At 46.6% G+C, this 19,905-nt stretch overlaps 1 protein-coding gene across 3 annotated transcripts in view; it reads right to left on the reverse strand.

Annotated features, from left to right (window-relative positions):
• Rab5b (RAB5B, member RAS oncogene family) overlaps positions 1-19,315 on the reverse strand; it is a 21,199-nt gene extending 1,884 nt beyond the window's left edge. Inside the window, exons 1-6 of one of the 3 annotated variants that reach the window (XM_036169820.1) lie at positions 19,210-19,315; positions 7,613-7,870; positions 3,685-3,836; positions 3,352-3,474; positions 2,052-2,145; positions 1-505 (exon numbers count right to left, since the gene is read on the reverse strand). The exon at positions 1-505 is cut by the window's left edge and continues 1,884 nt beyond it. In XM_036169820.1, coding sequence (XP_036025713.1) covers positions 390-505; positions 2,052-2,145; positions 3,352-3,474; positions 3,685-3,836; positions 7,613-7,775 — 648 coding nt within the window. In that variant the 5' untranslated portion in view covers positions 7,776-7,870; positions 19,210-19,315 and the 3' untranslated portion in view covers positions 1-389. The other 2 variants (XM_036169821.1, XM_036169822.1) reach the window with 2 other exon arrangements.
• Between the last annotated feature and the right edge of the window lie 590 nt (positions 19,316-19,905).

The following is a 19,905-nucleotide window of genomic DNA, read 5'->3' on the forward strand; positions in this document are numbered from 1 at the left end:
CATCATCTTGGGAAGAGGAGGAAGCAGGATCAAGAACAGGGAGTGATGAGAGGCGGAAGGGGAAGAGGCAGGAGACAGAAGTCTCCCTCAACACCGGGAAGAACAGTATGGGCGGGAGTAACAATGAGGAGGTCACTGTCTTGCACCTAGAATACGAAGTGAACAAAGTTTTGGAAGGAAGGTCCTGGGGAGATTTGACCCCAAACCCCAGAGGAGGGCATAGTAGTGGCAACAGCTGCCTGGTGTTGGTTGCTGAAGCGTTAAAAAGTGCCATGACGGAGCTGTCAGGAGGCAGCCCTTGGGAGCCAGGGCTGTGTGCTGAGGGTGGGGATGGAGAGGTTATGTTTAGCTCTCGTGCTAACTGCACACGGGTCTGCCCCTAGCCACCCTCAGTTGCTACAACACTGGCTCTTGGTCTGCTGGGACTGCTCATGGAGGTCCACACCCCGACTCCGGCCCGCCGCACCTCCCAGGTTCTGGGGTTCACTCTTTGGCAACTTCTTTGCTAAAATAAAGAGAATGGAACAAAGCATGGTAGATTTTACTCATATATATATATATGAGTATATATATACACTTCCCACCCCAAACAAAGACTACTGAGTAGGGCAAAGTAAGATTAAAATAATCATCCCAAGAGGGCACAGTGGACACAGGGAGCTAAAGCTGCCACCAAAGGATGGGAGGTTGCAAAAGGAAGCAACACCGTTTCTACAACTGAGACTTTCTTGTGGGCTGGTGCTGGGGATTGAACTCACTGCTCTACCTCCGACCTTGGGTTCTCTGACTCTGTAGTCCAGATTAACTTCAAACTCTGGATCTTCTGGTCTCAGCCTCCCACATGGTAGGATTAAAGGTGTACAGCACCACACCACTTTTATTTTTTGGTTTCTTTTTCACTCTGTTTTAAATTCTACGTATGTGTGTATGAGCGGGTATGTGCACATGAAGGCAGGCGCCCTCAGGTCAGAGCTATGGCACCCCCTGGAGCTACCTGATGTGGGTGCTTGGAAACAATCATGGGTCCTCTGCAAGAGCAGTGTGCACCCTTAGCCACCAAGCCATCTCTCCAGCCACTTTATTAAGCAAGGTTTCATGTAGCCCAGACTGGCCTCACACGTGCTAAACATTCAAGGATGACCTTGATCCTCTTGCCTCCATTTCCCAAGTTTTGTGATTACAGGTGTGCTTTGCTGGATCTTCACAATCCTTCTGCTTCAGCCCACTGCCCCACCTGAGCTTGTGGGCATGCCTGTTTGAAGAGTGTTTTCATTTGCCTTTCCCCCCTTTTTCTTTTGGTTTCTCTGGAACTCACTCTGTAGACCAGGCTGGCCTCGAACTCACAGAGATTAGCCTGCCTCCTGAGTGCAGGGATTAAAGGTGTGCACCCCCATGCCCAGTTACGACCTAGTACAGTGGTTCTCAACCTGTAGGTCGAATATTAGATATTTACATCATGATTCAAACATTAGCAAAAGTACAGAACAAAGTAATTTTATACTTGGGGTCACTACAACACGAACTGTATTAAAGGGTTGCAGCATTAGGAAGGTTGAGAACCCCTGGCCTAGTATTTATTATATAGTGCAGTTAGTTTCAGACTGTGGCAATCCTCCTGTTTTGGCATCCCAAGTGCTGGATTACAAGAATGTATCACTGTGCCCAACTTAGGTGTTTCTTGTTTTTTTTTTTGTTTTTGTTTTTTGTTTTTTGGTTTTTTGAGACAGGGTTTCTCTGTGTAGCTTTGCACCTTTCCTGGATCTGGCTCTGTAGCCCAGGCTGGCCTCAAACTCACAGAGATCCACCTGCCTCTGCCTCCCAAGTGCTGGGATTAAAGGCGTGCGCCGCCACTGCCACCCGGTTTGGTGTTTCTTGTTTTGCTTCTTTGCAGTGCTGGGGTATCAAACCTTGGGCCTTCCACCTCCTATGAGTACTCTACCACCATGCTACATCTCCAACCCCATCCTTATAGTAATTTATAAAACACATATCCTTGGTTTGGTTACATATAGACAAGGAGACAAGAAGACCTCAGACCACTCTGACCATACCTATTGCCAGGAAGAGATCATTCACGTTCATAGCAGTCTTAGCTGAAGTCTCCATAAATAATAAGCTGTTGTCATCTGCATATGCCTGGGCCTCCTGAAAAGGGTGAAAGTGGTATTGCTTTTTTTACTCCCCTGCGGCACTCTGGAGGGAATGTTTTATTTTCCTCTTAATTCCCTTTTGTACCAGTTGGCCCCAGACTCGTAATACGGTAATTATTCCCTCAAAATAAACCCATGTCCACTAAGTTCAACAAAGAGATGTCAGGAATCTATTTGTTATCCATGTTCAGATGTGTGCACATGCATGCATGTATAGGCCAGAGGTTAACTTTGGGTATCTTCCTCAATTGCTTTTCGTCTTATTTTTTCAATTCACTGTTTGTATGTATATACATGTGTGCATGTGTTTGTACATACAGCATACAGGCCTGAAGGCCATGGTGTGCTGGTGGAGGACAGAGTCAATGATGGAGGTGGTTCTCTCCTTCCACCTTTATGCAGATTCCAGGGATTGAACTCAGGTCTCCAGGCTTGCAACTTTACCTGCTAGACCTCTTATTTATATTTATGTATGTATGTATGTATGTATGTATGTATGTATGTATGTATGTATTGTTTTATTTATTTTTTAAATGCAGGGTTTTTCTGTGTAGCCCTGGCTGTCCTGGAACTTCTATAGACCAGGCTGGCCTTAAACTCAGAGATTCACCTGCCTCTGCCTCCTGAGTGCTGGGATTAAAGGTGTGTGTCATCACTGCCCAGCACCTTAGTACTTTTTAAGATAATGTCTCTCATGGAACTTGAAACCCACTGTTTTAGCCCCTGGGACACTCTGGTCTCCACATCCCCAGCACTGAGATTGCAGGCATGTGTTACCTTCCCATGCCTTTTCCATGTGGGTCCGGAGAACCCCAAGTCCTCAGGCTTGCCACACAAGTACTGGACAACTGGAACCACCTCCCAGTGCAAGAAATCTTGATCATGGGAAAGGGTAAACTGATAGGAATCTTTGGGTTATGGCATGGAAATAGTTTGTTACCTCAAATTTAACTGTTCCTCCCTTCCTGTTTTTACCCTGGTACCCTCAAGTGGTATTTCCTTACCCCTCTGATCTGCAATTTTCTTCTAATTCGTTTAAAGTCTCCTGGCTGCCATTACAGTGCTGATGTATTTAATTTGGTGTACAGCTAGGAAGTGAGACAATATGGGTGACTAACATGAGGTTTTCAGGAGACTGGTTTGGAAAAAAGAGGTGCCACATCTAGAGCGAGCGTGTTGGGGAGGGCTCTGGGCATCTTACTTCGTATTCCACCATGCGCTTGTTGGCGAGGTCGGCTTTGTTGCCCGCCAAGGCGATGACAATGCTAGGGCTGGCCTGCCGCTGCAGCTCCTTCACCCAGGTCTTTGCCCGGGCAAAGGTCTCCTAGGAACATGAAGGAGAGGACGGGCTGGAGTGAGTGCTAATCCAGTCATCCCTCAAAACTAGTCTCACAACCCTCCTCCTCCAGGCGCCCTCCCGCAGTCTACTTCCTCTAGCTTTGTGCTTGGAAGCATACTGGGTACTCTTATTTTGCTACTTTAGAACCTGTTTCCTCTTCCCCACCTAACTGAATTTCTGTAGATGCCCACTTACCTGATTAGTAATGTCATAGACCACGATGGCTGCCTGGGCCCCCCGATAGTACATGGGGGCCAGGCTGTGGTATCGCTCCTGTCCAGCTGTGTCCCAGATCTCAAACTTGACTGTTGTGTCATCTAGACACACAGACTGGGTGAGGAAGGCCGCTGTGAAGGAGACAACAAAGACACTCTCAGTGGGAGGACGGACGGGAGGCCCCTACTCCCTTCAAATGGTCTCCTTTCACTCCAAGACCAGTCCCCACCCAGGCCCATCCGTTACAGGCTAGCCATCGCCTTCGTGTGAATACTGGAGCAGGGGAAGATGGCCTCTGAACACTGGTGGGTGAAGGCAGGAGGGCCAGTCAGGAGTTTACCACCATATTTGTCTATTTAGCAAGTTTGAGGCCAGTCTGGGCAAGTGAGATCCTGTATTTGTTTATTCATTTAAGAAGGGTCTCAATATGTAGTACCAGCTCTTGGAACTCATTAATCCCAGCACTCTGGAGGCAGAGCCAGGCAGATCTCTGTGAGTTCGAGGCTGGCCTAGGCTACCAAGTGAGTTCCAGGAAAGGTGTAAAGCTACACAGAGAAACCCTGTCTCAAAAAGCATAAACAAAAACAAAAGTTTTCTAGCTAAGGAACAGTGAGTACCATAAGCTGTGAAGGATAGAGAGTACACCTGTCACTTACATCAGTCATTCATGTTCTAATCTTCTTTATTTTTCTTTTTTGAGATAGGGTTTCTCTGTGTAACAGCTCTGGCTGTCCTGGAACATAGATCCCCCTTCCTCTGCCTCCTTAGTGCTGGGATTAAAGGTTCGTATCACCATCACTGGGCTTGTTCTTTTTTTTTTTTTTTTTTTTTTGGTTTTTTGAGACAGGGTTTTTCTGTGTAACAGTCCTGGCTGTCCTGGATCTCACTTTGTATAGACCAGGCTGGCCTTGAACTCACTGAGATCCACCTGCCTCTGCCTCCCAAATGCTGGGATTAAAGGTGTGCGCCACCACTACCCGATTTGTTCTAACCTTCTTAAGGGGTAAGAAATAATGAAGTAGTAGGTGGTGGCCCAGTACTCAGGGAGGCAGAGGCAGGAAGATCTCAGAGTTTAAGGACAGCCAAGGCTACATAAAGAAATGCTGTAATAAAAATAATAACTAACAAAAGAATGAGAATATTTTCAGGGCATGACATACCTGTTTTTCTAGCGCTTGGGAGGTAGAGGGAGGTAGAGGGAGGAGGACCAGGAAAACAAGGTCACTCCTGCTACACGATCCCTGTCTTACACATACACACACATCTACTTTAAAGACTTTAAAGCTTGAGGAAAGGTGCTAGGACAGCACTTCCAAGGTGCAATCCTGTGGGGCTGGCTCCACTCTCCTTCCCCTTTCCATGGGTTCTGGGGACTGAACTGCAGCCTCAGGCATCTTTACCTTGTAAGCCATCTTGTTGGCCCATATCCCATCCCCCCTACCCCACCTCCCACCCCCGGCAATTTTTATTTCTTTTAAAGGAATTGCCACTTATTTGTGTGTCTATGATGGGTATGTGCATGTGAATGCAGATGCCTACATAAATTAGAAGAGGCGTGGGGTCCCCTGGAGCTGCCCACCTGATGATCCACACTGGGGATCGGGGCCTCTGAAAGAACAGCAAGCTCACTTAACCACTGGGCCATCTCTCCAGCATTCCCAGGAATATTGTTTAGAAACTGTTTTAAAACAGACTTAACAAGGTTATTAAGTAAGAGTGGTAGTGCTTACGGGCACACTAAGGGTAGGTGTGGGCTCATCAAGACATTCATCCGATTCCCTATTCGACAATTTTGGTGGACCGGTACTGAGGACAGAACACTAAGCTGTGCATGCTACATTCCTCGACCTTTTTCTTTTCAGTCAGGGTCTTGTTTGTAATGAGGACTAATCTGAACTCATTCTATGACACAAACAAGTTTTGACCTTGGATCCTCCTGCCTTAGCCTACCAAGGAGCTTAGATTACAAGCCTGTGTCAACAGGCCTAAGTGTTTTGTTTTTAAAGGTTTTATTTTAGCCGGGCAGTGGTGGCGCAAGCCTTTAAGCGCAGCACTCAGAGGCAGAGGCAGGTGGAAAAAAAGGTTTTATTTTAAATTATGTATACATGTTTCTTTTTTGTTTTGTTTTGTTTTCCCGAGACAGGGTTTCTCTGTGTAGCTTTGCACCTTTCCTGGAACTCACTCTGTAGCCCAGGCTAGCCTCAAACTCACAGAGATCCGCCTGGCTCTGACCAGTTGTTTCTAAAGTATCTATTTTTATATATTACACGTACTGTGTGGGCAGTGCTAGTTCTGAGGCCGCCAGAGGCGTCAGGTCCCTGGGAGGTGGAGTTACAGTGACTGTGAGCCACCCAAGGAGGCTTGTTCAGAACCAAGCTTGGGTCTGCTCTCCTCTCAAGTCCCTGGGTGTCTGACACAGGTCCTGTTAGGCGGCCTTAGGCTAAGTGGAACTTGGATCAGTCCCTCCCTTAGCTTCCAGAGTGTTCTCATGTCGCCCTGATCTAATTTTATCTCTCATGATGTCACTCGGTGGAACTCCACTGGCATTAAGATGACAGGGAAGAGCCAGGCGAGGCAGGCAGATCTCTGTGAGTGCGAGGCCAGCCTGGGCTACAGAGCGAGTTCCAGGACAGCCAGAGCTGTTACACAGAGACACCCTGTCTGGAAAAACTCAAAATCAAAACATATACATAAAAATGAATGACAGGGAGGAGGAGCAAGGCGGAAAAACTTCTTCATGCATGAAGATTATCTTTCCTAGAGAACTTTTTTCCCTACAAGTATGAACACAAACACACTATCTAATTCTTCTTCATGTATAAAGATTATTTTCTCTAGAGAACTTTTTCCCTACAAGTATGAACACACACAATCTAATTTTGGGCATTCTGACAATTCTCTTTCTTCTCTGAAACAATCTTCCTCTGTGGTCTGGCGGGCTGGACTTTGCTGTTTCCACCTTTCTACCGTCTTTCTTGGCACTAATTCAAGCAGGGTATTTATTCAACATGTGGGGTGGGGTAGGAGCGTGCAGGATGGAAAGAGAATGGGGTTCGGTTCCCACTACCCACGGTATGGCCCACAACCATCTGTCACTCCAGTTCCAGGGGATGCAACCCCTTTCCGGCCTATACGAGCACCAGTCACAAAAAGGGTTCACAGACACAGGTGCGGGCAAGACATCCGTACACAAATAAGATGAAAATAAAAGTAAAAACTAACAAAAAACCTTTTACAAGAACTACATTATTCCTTCCCTGGTACAAGTGTCCTTGGATCTGTTGTAGGATTATGTGAAAAGGTAAAAGCAGCCGGGCGGTGGTGGCGCACACCTTTAACCCCAGCACTTGGGAAGCAGAGGCAGGTGGATTTTTGAGTTCGAGGCCAGCCTGGTCTACAGAGAGAGTTCCAGGACAGTCAAGACTACACTGGGAAAAAGAGAAAAGGTAAAAAGCCAGGTAATATTCCTGGCCCTTACCCTCTGGCAGCAACCTCTCAGTCTTGGTCTCTTGAGAACTGTGATTAGAGACACTAGCTACCAGGCCCAGCTTTTATTTGTAATTTATTTTGATTGATTTGTTTTGAGGCAGGGTCTCTCTACATAGCCCTGACTATCCTGGAACTTACTATATAGTCCAGGCTGGCCTCAAACACACAGAGATCTGTTTACTTCTGCATCCTGAGTGCTAGGATTAAAGGCATTCGACACCATGCTTGGCCTGATTTTTTTTTTTAAATTGTGACAGGGCCTCATGTAGGCCAGGTTGGCCTCTATATCGTTAAGGGTGGTCTTGAACACCTGATCTTCCTGCAGGGTTTCCATTTCTGGGATAACAAATGGTGCTGAGAGCCAATTCCACAGTCAAATTCTGGATGTTCCTTTCACCCCACTAAGGACTGAACTCACCTCCAATGGTACTTTCCTGGTACTCGTGGAACTGCCCTTTGACAAAACGCAGCACCAGGCTCGATTTCCCCACTGCAGACTCTCCCAGCAGGACCAATTTGAACTGGCATATTTTGCTGGCCTGGGGCTGCCCATTGGGCCTGGCTGTACTTCTGCTAGTCATAGCCAGGTTGTCAGTAGGACAGGGTGGAGGGAGGGGATGCCACAAAGCGGCAAAGGGGGAAGGGGAAGGGGAGGGGCTTCCAGGCTCCAACAGTCCTGTAGGGGAAAAAGTGGACAAAATTAGAAATAGGACCACTGAGTCTGCAGCCTTTTTCCCATTAGCAATTTTTGTTTTTTGAGACAGGGTTTCTCTGTGTAGCCCTGGCTGTCCTGGAACTCACAGAGACTTGCCCGCCTCTGCCTCCTGAGTGCTGGAATTAAAGATGTGCACCACCACAGCCCAGCTCTTTTGTTTTGTTTTATGAAATGGTCTAAAAACTTTGGTCAACAGCCCAGGTTGGCTTTGGAACAATTTTCCTGCCTCAGCCTCTCAAGTTCTGTGAATAGATGCATGAACCACCATACTCAATAGGGTTTCTAGATAGCTCTGGATGACCTAATGATCCTTCTGCCTTCACCTCCCCTTAAGTGCTACGATTGCAGGCCCATATGCACCCTATACCCAGTTTATTTTGGTTTTCTGATACAGGATCTCACTGCATAGTACTGGCTGGCCTGGAACTCACTGTTGAAATTACTGTGATCTCCCTGCCTCTTCTTCAGAGTGTTGCGACCACAGGTGTGCCAAGTCACTTTTCAGAACAAGAACAGAAATCTCTTCATTTCCTTGTTTCCAGAGCTTGGTCTGGCAATTATCCAAAACCGAAAGGTCACTCACACTTCTGATGAGGTCCTAGACAGCTGACATCCAGTGGTTAAGGGTGGTAGGCAGCAAAACAAGAACTGCTCTGGGCACGTGTGGTGCTGTCTATCTGTAATCCCAGCATTCAGGAGGCAGAGGTCAGCCTAGTCTACAAATAGAGTTCTAGGACAGCCAGAGCTGTTACACAGAGAAACCCTGTCTCAAAAAACAAAGCAACAACAACAAAAAAAGCTTTTAAATCACTCATTTTGTGTGTGTGGCGGTCAGAAGACAATTTACATGAGTTTGTCCCCTTCTACCACATGAGTTCCAGGGATTGAATCAGGCTGCCTGGCTTTAACAGGAGTCTTTACCTGCTAAGCCATCTTGCTGCCCTCCTTATCCCTCACTCTTCTACAGACTGACTCTGGCTGGGTGTGGTGTTGCACATCTGAGAGGCAGAGGCAGGTGGCTCTCCGAGTTTGAGGCCAGCCTAGTCTACATAGCAAGTTCCAAATTAATCTGGCTCCACATATATGTGTGTGTGTACCTATCCACATGGACACACACAATTATCCCAAGAAATCTGAAAACTATTACTGCAAATCAGAATTAATTTGCTTCTTAACCAACTGTGCAGTCTTTCTCGAACTGTGGGCTGTACACCAATAATGATCTTGAAATCTGAGGGATGGAATGGAGTTCTCTCTGGCCAGCCTTTAGTTATCATTGCTACTGAAGCAATTTTAGATGAGAACTGAACACAGAGGCTCCCAGGGGTCAGAAGATTCCTCAACCTTGCTCTGTAATAGAACAATCATTAAGGTAAAAAACCAATCCAGCAATGTCAGGCTGCTGGCACTGGGTGAGTCTGAGCCGTTTGTTCTGCTGCGACGTTAGCTTTTCACCCAGGCTTCTGAACCTCAGTTTATCTGATAAGTGTGTTTGGGGGAGATGAAGGCTGGTGAGGATAACCAAGAGCGAAATAAGCATTAATTTCCAAAGCTCTACATACACTTAAGAAATATGTGTTCAGTGAGGTAGCAAATGGCTGTAATCCCAGATCTTGGGAGGTGAAGGCAAGAGGATGCAAGACCACTGTTGGCTACATAAGGAATTTGAGTTTGAGGCCTGCTTTGGCAACAAGTGACTCTGCCTCAAAAAGATAAAACAAAAACCTTTTTTAAAAAGGGATCTGAGAATGAATTATTTCTAAAAACATCTTTCTGCGGTGCATATTCAATACCTTCTGGGGAGAGAGAAGGAACTGTACGCCTAAATTTCAAAGCAGATGGCAAGAGCCAGGGATGTGGCTCAGTGGGTAAACGTGTTGTCACACAAGCCTTAGTGACCTGAGCCAATCCTCGGAACCCACAGTGGAAGGAGAACGGACCCAAAAGATGTCTCTGATCTCTATGTGTGAGCCACGGCACTCTCTCACACACGCATCATACATATGCACACCCTCACATAGTAATAAATAAATAAAAATTAAACAGTACTGGTGAGATGGCTCAGTGGGCCCTTGCCCGTAAGCCTGACAAACGAAAGTTTGATCCCTGTGACCCATGTGGCAGGAGAGAACCAACTCCCACAAGTTGCCGTGACCTACATGCACTTGTACACACACACACACACCTAATAAAAATTAAAAATACATAAAGCAATGACACATATATTCCAAGAGCAGTCTAGGTGACCTCTCTCTCTCTCTGTGTCTCTCTCTCTGGCGCGCGCGCGCACACACACACACACACATACACACACACACACACACAGGAAAAGTTTCTAGTCATTCCCTCACACTTTATCAATTTCAAAGTATACGATCCAAGGGGAAGACCATTAAGCCTCAATGTTACTTCTGCACACTATGAAAGCACGGCACTAAGATAGAGTGAATTCTTTTCTTTTCTTTTAAAGATTTATTTATTTATGATGTATACAGCATGTATGACTGCAAGCCAGAAGAGGGTACCAGATCTCATTACAGATGGTTGTGAGTCACCATGTGGTTGCTGGGAATTGAACTCAGGACCTCTGGAAGAGCAGCCGGTGCTCCTAACCGCTGAGCCGTCTCTCCAGCCCAATAGAGTGAATTCTCATAGCAGGAGCATGGGAGAGTGAAAAGCAGCCTAAGAACACCTGGGTCACAGAGTCCTCATTATCCCAGAGACTGAGGTGGTAGAGTGCTTGCCTAGCAAGTGCAAGGCCCTGGGTTTGATCCTCAGCTCAAAAAAAAAAAAAATTCAATTGATTTCCTTTTGTTTCTTGTTTTTTAAGTAAGGGCCTGAAGTAGCCCAGACTGGATTTGAACTCATAATCCTCTCTTTTTCTATTTCCCAAGTACAAGGACCAGGCCCCATCAATTCACTTGATTCCTTATTCTAATTTTTTTGTTTTTGTTTCTTAACAAGGTCTCATTATAGCCTCAGATGGCTTGAAAAACTCACTTTGTACACCAGGCTAGCCTCAAACTCAGAGATCCCAGTATCTGTATGTCCCCTCCTGTGGTGAGGTGGGTGTCACCTTCCTCCTTCACAGTTAGAACAAGGTCCTGGAGAGAGGGCTGTTCTTCAGTCAAGGGTATACGTGTTGCCTGCTAGGATCCGCAAACACGTCCAAGGACAGACAAAGTCACCCACAGCAAAGCGCAGGTGCCCTCACCTTCACCACCTTCAAACCTGAGGCCACTTTCCATGCAGAACAGAAGCAACCAAGTTTAACCTCCTCACAAGTGCAGCTGAGCAGGTCCTACTGGATCAAGCAGATAACCCCAGCACTCAGGACAGTGACAGGAGGATGTTGAGAGTTCAAGACCAATCAGGGCTACGAAATGAGTGAGAGAGTCTAAAAACAAAACAAACAACCAACAGAGCTGAGTGCAGCAGTGCCTGTCTGTAATCCCACCACGCAGGAGGCAGAGGCAAGAGGATCATAAATTCAAATTCGGCAGGGTGTGGTGGCATCCATCTTTAATTCCAGCACCGGTGAGTCAGAGACAGGTGGATCTCTGTGAATTCCAGGCCAGCCAAGGCTACATAGTGAGATCTTGTCTGAAAAAATAAAAAATACAAACTGACAGCCAACCGGGTCTCCTGAGTTCTAGCCCAGCCATGGTTACACAGAAAGACTGGAAGAACAAGCAGCTCCACAGACAGGAGGGTACATGAAACATCCCTTAACTGGGGAGGATTGGGTCTGTCCACAGGCCAGCCACCGGGCGCCGGCACGAGGATTTTCTCCAAGCACCACTACAAAGTATGCACAACAGGAAAAGTTTCTTAGCCTGACAATCCCAACTAGAGCAAGACTACATTCCTCAGGCCCCTTTCAACTTGCTTCAACGTAGTGTAATTACACTAAGTCTCTGTAAAACTAGAGGAGAGTTCCCAGTACATGGCCACCACACTCTACTCAGTCCGAAATGACAGCCCTGTAAGGCCGGTCACCCAGATTAAGAGCCAATCCATACTTCCGACAGTCTGCCTCTACTTTAGAAGTAAGGAAATCGAGGCTCATAAAGTAAGTCAATCTGTCAGGCATTAAGTATAGCCAGCTAGGCTGGGGAGTGGTGGCGCACATCTTTAATCCCAGCACTCAGGAGGCAGAAGCAGGCAGATTTCTGTGAGTTCCAGGGCAGCCAGAACTGTTATCAAAATAAACCATGTCTAAATAAATAAGTATAGCCAGCTGAACAGTATTTTTCTCCCTTATACCACTATACTCCCCCCCTTTTTATTTTATTTTTTTGAAACAATGTTTGGCTGTGACTGTGTATCTTAGGTTGGTCTTCAACTCAAAATCCATCTGTTGGCTGGGCAGTGCCTTAAATCCCAGCACAAAGGAGGCAGAGGCAGGCAGAATACATCTCTGTGAGTTCGAGGCCAGCCCAATCTACAACTCTGTTCCAGGACAGCCAGGGCTACACGGAGAGACCCTGTCTCCAAGATTAACAACAGCAAAACTCCATCTGCTTTTGCCTTCTATGTGCTGAGATTACAGACATGCACCACTCGACTTGGCCTTCCTTCACTCTATTTTGTTTTAAATATTTTTGGAGACAGGATAGTCTTTTTTTTTTGTTTGTTTGTTTTTTGGTTTTTCGAGACAGGGTTTCTCTGTAGCTTTGGAGTCTGTCCTGGACTAGCTCTGTAGACCAGCCTGGCCTTGAACTCACAGAGATCCGCCTGCCTCTGCCTCCCGAGTGTTGGGATTACAGGCGTGCGCCACCACCGCCCGGCTGACAAGACAGTCTTATAGGTGATACTCCAGTCTCAGCTGCCTAGATGCTGGGATTATAGATGTAAACCACAAACACCCAGCTCTACTGTACTTTCTGTTGTTGCTGAAGACAGGCTGGCATGGAAATCACTTTGTAGTTGTAGAGGTGGCTCAGCGGTTAAGAGCAGTGACTGATGATCTAGAGGACCCGGGTTCAATTCCCAGGCCGTCTGGTGTCTGATCATGCCAGGATTAAAAAAAAAGGGGGGGGGGGCTGGAGAGATGGCTCAGAGGTTAAGAACACTGGCTGTTCTTCCAGAGGTCCTGAGTTCAACTCCCAGCAACCACATGGTGGCTCACAGCCATCTGTAATGAGATCTGGCACCCTCTTCTGACCCGCAGGCATACATGTAGGCAGAACAATGTATACATAATAAATCTTTAGCCGGGTGGTGGTGGTGGTGGTGGCGGCGGCTGCGCACGCCTATAATCCCAGCACTCGGGAGGCAGAGGCAGGTGGATCTCTGTGAGTTCAAGGCCAGGCTGGTCTACAGAGCTAGTCCAGGACAGACTCCAAAGCTACAGAGAAACCCTGTCTTGAAAAATAAAACAAAACAAAAAACAAAAAAAAAAAAAAAGGAAGGAAATCACTTTGTAGACCAGGCTAGCTTCAAATTCAGATTTGTCTGCCTCTGCCTCCCAAGTACTGGGATTAAAGTCACCCCCACACCAGCTCTACTGAACCTGTACACAAGCATGCACATGGTGACCAAAGGGTAACCTGAGACTCTCCTCCAGCACTGTCCATCTGGTTTTTTGAACCAGGGTCTCTCACTGGCTTACCAGTTAGGCTAGGTTGGAGGGACGGCCAGTGAGCCTCAGGACCTGCCTATGTCTATACCTCTCTAGTGCTGGGATTACAAGTGTGTGTGCCAGTTTTTCTTTCTTCTTTAACATGAGTTTTAGGGATCAAAATTAAGTCTTCAAAAGCCCCAACCCCTGCACTGTACTTCTCAAGGAGTCAAGAAATGCTTAGCTTGAAGAGGGTACCAAAATACAAATATGAGTGTTCACTGGATAGAGCGTCTGGCCTGGTTCAGCTTCTGGCTTTGGAACTGAAAACAAGTTAGGAAAGCAGGCTTCCCTAGAGCTGCTCCCATACTGTTCCCACAGGATGACCACTACTCCTTTGTGTCAGCCCTGCCTGGATAGCTGGCAAAAGGGAAACTGGCAATCTGTGGGACCTGGTGAGCTTTTCCAAAGGAAGATGGAACAGAAGCCAACAGACACCTTTATTTCTTTTCCAACCCAAATCACCAAAATCCTGAACTGAGATTTGCACTATTTAGCTCAGCTCTTTAACTCTGCTGGCTAGTATTACCCCGTGAGTCACTGGCTCAAGAGCTCTGCCTCCTCCATGTCCCCCTGTACTCCTCCAAAAGGCAAAGAGCAAGCTTATCGCCTATCAGCATGGTAGTGCTAACTCCCTATTATTGACCTGGGAAAGATTAGAATGCCATTCCTTAATTTGTCTGCCTAGCAAAACCCAAACATATAGGGTTGAGTATAAACATCACCAGTGAAACTGCATAACTATCTTCTGACTACAGCAAAACTCATCACTGTTCTACAGTCCCAAAGAAAAGCTACTTAAGACCAAGACTAAGGGGCCAGAGAAATGGCTGAGCACTAGACCTCTGCCAAGGACCTGGGCTCTTACAAGTATAACTCCAGTTGTAGGGAGCTGACACCCTATTTTGACCTCCAGAGGCACCAGGTAGGCTTGTAGCATACATACATACATGTAGGTAAAACACCCATCCACATAAAAATAAAAATAAATGAATTTTTAAAAAAGTTAGGCCTGCCTAGGCAGTAAATTTAAAACCAGTGTGGGCAACCTAGTGAGACCATGTCTCAAAGTAAAAAGTTAAAAAAAATTAAAATAAAAAGTAAAACAAGGGGCTGGAGAGATGGCTCAGTGGTTAAGAGTACTGACTGCTCTTCCAGAGGTCCTGAAGTCGATTCCCAGCAACCACATGGTGGCTCGCAACCACCTAAAATGAGATCTGGTGCCCTCTTCTGGCCTGCAAGGACACATGCAGACAGAACACTGTATGTATAATAAATAAATAAAATCTTAAAAAAAAAAAAGTAAAACAAGAGCTGGAAATATAGCTCAGTGGTAAAGTGCTTGGTTAGCATGCTGTATTTTACTGTATTAATTCTTTACTGTATATACACATACACAAATACATGTATGTACATGGTAATAATATATACAGCATACACATAAGTATGTATATATTCACACATATTTTTTAAAAAGGAGGATCAAAATTGTATTTCTTTAAAAATCTTTTAAACATTTGTTGTACATGTGTGCACACATGTGTGTATGTGTGCTTGAATGCCACAGTACATTTGTAGAGGTCAGAGGACAACTTTGGGAGTTGATTTTTCTCCTTCCACAATGTGGGTTCTGGGACTCAAACATGCCTCATTAAGCTTAGTGACAAATACCTTTACCTGCTGAGCTATCTCGCCAGCCCAGCAACACTGTATTTCTATTACACTGAGTTATATCTATTTGCTCTGCTAAACCATTAACTTCTCAAAAAGTGGGATTTTTTTAAAAAAATTATGTAATCATAAATCTTCAGAGCAGTAGTAGTTGTTCATTATTAAGTGCTCCTGAAATTAAGGTCAAAGTAACCCTTCCCAACCAACTCCTCCCCACAGTGCCATTGGGTAGATTTTAGTTCACTTTAGGGAGTTTGACAGGCTTCAGAAACAGCCCTCTTCTTAGGCGCTCTGTGATGCCCTTGGATAGAAGGACCCTGCCCGCAAGATACTGTTGTAATTCTCGGGGCAAACTGCCTTTCCTGTCACTTGTTACTATGTTTCACATGGCCTAATCACACCCAATGTGTCTCTATAACACCAAGGCAACTCCTAATGCCTAAAAACAAAGCTCTCTGAGGTTTTTTTAAAAAGCTCTGGGTCATTATACCTGTGTTTATCCCTATCCCTGAGAAACAAGTTTAGAAACAAAAGTCATACCACCACACAGCCAAGGACCCACAACCCTGAACCAAAGCTACACTCTAGCCCAGAAATCTAGTTTACGTATCTGGGCAGCTCCTTTTTCAGTTCAGTAAATGACTAAATCTTCCCTGGAATATTCTTGGGAAGCAGGGGTATATTATGTGTGGTTCTAGAGCATCCTTCCTCCCAGGCGGCCACCGCAACTTTAGGCTCACTGTGTCACACTTCAGTCACACCTGGCTTCACACATGCTGGCAAGCTATACCACTGATCCCGTTCCCACCCGAAACGCCTTAGGATTAGGAAGTCAGTGTCTGATGCCTTTCCTACCCATCTATGCTTCCTTCTCAGAAGGCAAATGTGTAACGACACATACAAACAAGCACACCACAAAGGAGTAATCCCTGTGCTACAGCAGAGTAAGAGACGATACGGGCATGCCAAGCGCAACAAGAAAAAGCCCTCATCTCCACACACACTATTCTAACTCCAGGTCTGTGTTTGAAATTCTGCATTGCCAAGTCCACTCTTTAGCTCCCTACATATGCAGAAGCCTTTGGAAAATAATTATTTTAAGCCATTATGAATTATTTACATCTTAAGTTTGAGTGATTCCTGATATAACCTTTATTCTCATTCTCTCTGTACCCAGGATCTGGTAAATGTTAATCATACATTCTACCACTAGGCTATAATCCTAGAACCCAGATTTAAAAAAAAAAAAATCTTTTGGGCAGTAGTGATAGTGCTTGGGACAGTGCGTGCTGTGTGGCTTAGCCTGGCCTTGAACTCAGGACCCTGCTTTAGCCTCCCGAATGCTGGAATCAAAGGCAAGTACCACCATGCCCAGCTTTCAGATCCTTTCCTGAAAGAAGTTTTTAGGGGGGGGGGGGGGGGAGGAAAGAATCCCACAGAGGGACACACAGAACAGGTCAGGATATGATCAGGGTTTAAAGACAGTAAAGATTAGAGGATGAATACACAGACAGACACACAACCCAGCAGTTTTCTCCAGGACTGGGTAGGTGAGAAAGTTTGGGGAGAGGTGTTGAACTGAGGTTTTTGCTGGACACTGTACAATTAGCATATTAGAGGGCTTCAAAAGGTCAAAAAAGTCAACTTAAATTACTAAGGTAGTAGTATGAAAAGTCTCTGATACTTCTAAATTTGGAGGAAACCCAATCTAAAATTCAGACACACATGGGAATTTCTTGGGTCACTATAACAAGCCGGGTACAAGACCCTCTTCCAAAACCATCACTCTCTCTCTGAGACAAGGAAGAAACAGTGAAGTACTGTGAAAATTTGGGGGTTTCAGATTCTTCACTCTAGTGAACATGCTAGTAACTGTCCCACACAAAATGGTTTTCCTTAATGTTTCTTTCCTGCCCACAAAAAAGTTTTGTTCCTGTATTCCGGCAGTGTGTAGGCTACCCAGTGCACAACTCTGAGTGTGTACTGAAGAAGGCAAATGATAACGCAGTGAACAGCTCTACGTTTGCTCTGATTTTGATAGATGACAAAAGAAACAATAAATAAAAGAGTATCATCCAAGAGGAGAATACTGTGGAAAGAATGACAGAACAGAATTTAGTGAGAACAGGAAAAAAAACACCTCTTTGCTGGCACATCCCTCAACAGAAAGGTTAGTCCTATTTAATATCTCTAACGGCCCTAAATGAAATAAGCTATGTGTGGAAAGACTCGGATTTTATTTCTGTATAGCTTGAACACTTTAAAATACGTACATATTACTTTGGTAATTAAGAAATGTAGTGAGACAAGCTGGAGAGATGGCCCAGTGGTTAGGGGCACTTACTGCTCTTCCAGAAGACCTGGGTTCAGTTCCCAGCACCCACGTGGCAGCTCCCAACTGTCTGTAACTCCAGTTCCAGGGGATTCAATACCTTTTCTGACCTCTGAGGGCTCCTGCACCCATAAGGTGCACATACATACACATACATACACTCTGGCACATACACATAAAATTAAGTATAATTTTATATTAAATATAAATATATTAAAAAACGCATTGATAAATAGCATTAGTATAGAAAGGAAAGAGGAGGTAGGCCCCTAAGGGGAAACCAACAGGGTCTGATGATAATATGGGAAACTGACAGGTCCAGTAAACCTCCCCCTTCTCATATACATACATACATACCTACATATTCACACATGTGTATGTATGTACAGGTATAGTTATACATATACATGTTTATGTATGTATAGATACACACACACACACACAAATGTAATAAATTTTAAAGCCCTCTTCATTCTCTATAATCCTTCTTTCCTAAACACCTCAGGGTTTGACCTAACTAGCTAATCACACAAAAGTGCCTCCTGAAGAAGTGGACACAGGAAAAGGAAAGATGCCAGCTTTCTGGGAGGGAACTTCTCAACTCTCCCCCAAATCCCCGTAGGGATATCACCTCACAGGTCCAGGCCTGGAGACCTCCATTAACTGTCTAGGAAATGCCCAAGCATTTCACAGAAACTTCAAAGGAGTTTCAACAAACATGGTCCATTTTTTCGGTGGCTGGGGGGTCGCTAAACCTCTTTCCATGCAGATGACAGAGTCCCCAATCTTATGGAAGAGTTAGGAATAGTCAACCCAGACCACATTATGGAGTGGGAAAGAATGGGCAAAGCATCCCCAAATTCTTAGTTTTTTCTCAGTACATGCAATAGGAAAAAAAACCCTAAAACAAACAAATAAACAAACAAAAAGCCAACTGCAGCCAAGGCCAGCTATGAGGCCAGGGCCAACTAAAGTTACTGCGGGGCGGGCTGAACCTGGAGCTGCCAGGAGCCACGGAAACCATGATTTTACCTGTGTCTTCATCCTTATTCCTCAAGGACCCCAAAACTTCAAACCACCACATCGAAACACTAAAGGAACAAAAGAGTAAGGAACTCCAAGATCCAGAGCCGTCCCTCACCATCATCCCAGAAGTTCCCATAACTGACACCAGGCCCTGCCTCTACTTCCTTCCACTTTGATCCAGCTCAGCAATGCATTCTTCATTTCCTGAGACTTCCTCCGCCGAGACCAGACCCCTCTCGGCGGCCACCCCGGACGTCTCGGAGACCCAGCCTCGGCTACCCTCGGGGCTGGGCGTAGCGCTGACCCCTCCACACCTCCTGCCAAACGGGCTTGCCCTCCCCGGCCGGCAGGTCCCCGGCCGCAGCTCCGCCCTCCTCACCGCGGTGCTCAGGGTGCCACCAGGGCCGGCCCGGGTCCTCAGCGGCTCCGGGTCCCCGCGCCCGGCCCCCAGCGGCCGCCTCCCCGACTCAGGCTGGGCTCCCAGCCCTGCAGATCACCTCCTCAGCGCCCCCACTAGGCCCGCCGGGGCGGCCCCTTCTGCCCTCTCCAGCCCCGGCTTAGGCCCGACCCGCCTCCGCCGCAGGCCAGGCTGCGCTCCTCTCCGGACCTCCTCCGCCTCTGCCCTTGCGGGCTCCATCAGCTCGGTACCTGGGGCTCCGTCTCCCCCGTCGGGCCCAAGCCTGTGTGGAACAGACAAACAGCTGCTGCTCAACCAAACCTCCTGCCCCCTTCTCCGCCTCCTCCTCCTCCTGGCCGGGGTGAGGGCTCCAGCCAATCGCAAGATCACCCGCCTCCTGTGGAGGGTGGGCCATATGCGCGTTCATCCGCCAATCTTCGGGAGGAAGGCGGGCTTTGGGGGCTGTCACCAACCACTACGGTGAGAGATTTGATTGGCGAGGTCGCAAGCCAATACCTAGACGAGAGGCCTGGAAGATTGACGGAGTGAGGAGCCACTAAAGAGAGAGAGGCTGAGAAAGAGGGCGGTGCGGCACTGACAGGCACCTGTACCGGCCAATGAAATCTCGACACCCGTGACACCCCTCCCCCGCCTTTTGACTCGTAAACATCTAATCAGGTGAGTGAAGGAGGCGGGTAAAAAGGAAGTCTTAACCAGTACTAGGAAGTTTCCGAACTTGAGTGGCAGGCAAGGCGAGCGCGAAAGAAGCCCTAGGAAGGCTTTGGGCCGGGTGTGGTGTCGCATGCCTGTCTACCAGCGTTGGGAGGTGAAGGCAGGATGAGGAGTTCTAGGTCATCCTCCCTCACCTAGTGCGTTTAAGGCTAGCCTGGGCTCCTTGAGGCAAGGTCTCAGTTTGAGAAGAAAAAATAAGAAAGAAAGAAAGCTGG

The sequence above is a fragment of the Onychomys torridus genome, chromosome 20, assembly GCF_903995425.1.
Source record: "Onychomys torridus chromosome 20, mOncTor1.1, whole genome shotgun sequence".
NCBI classification, from domain to species: Eukaryota; Metazoa; Chordata; class Mammalia; order Rodentia; family Cricetidae; genus Onychomys; species Onychomys torridus.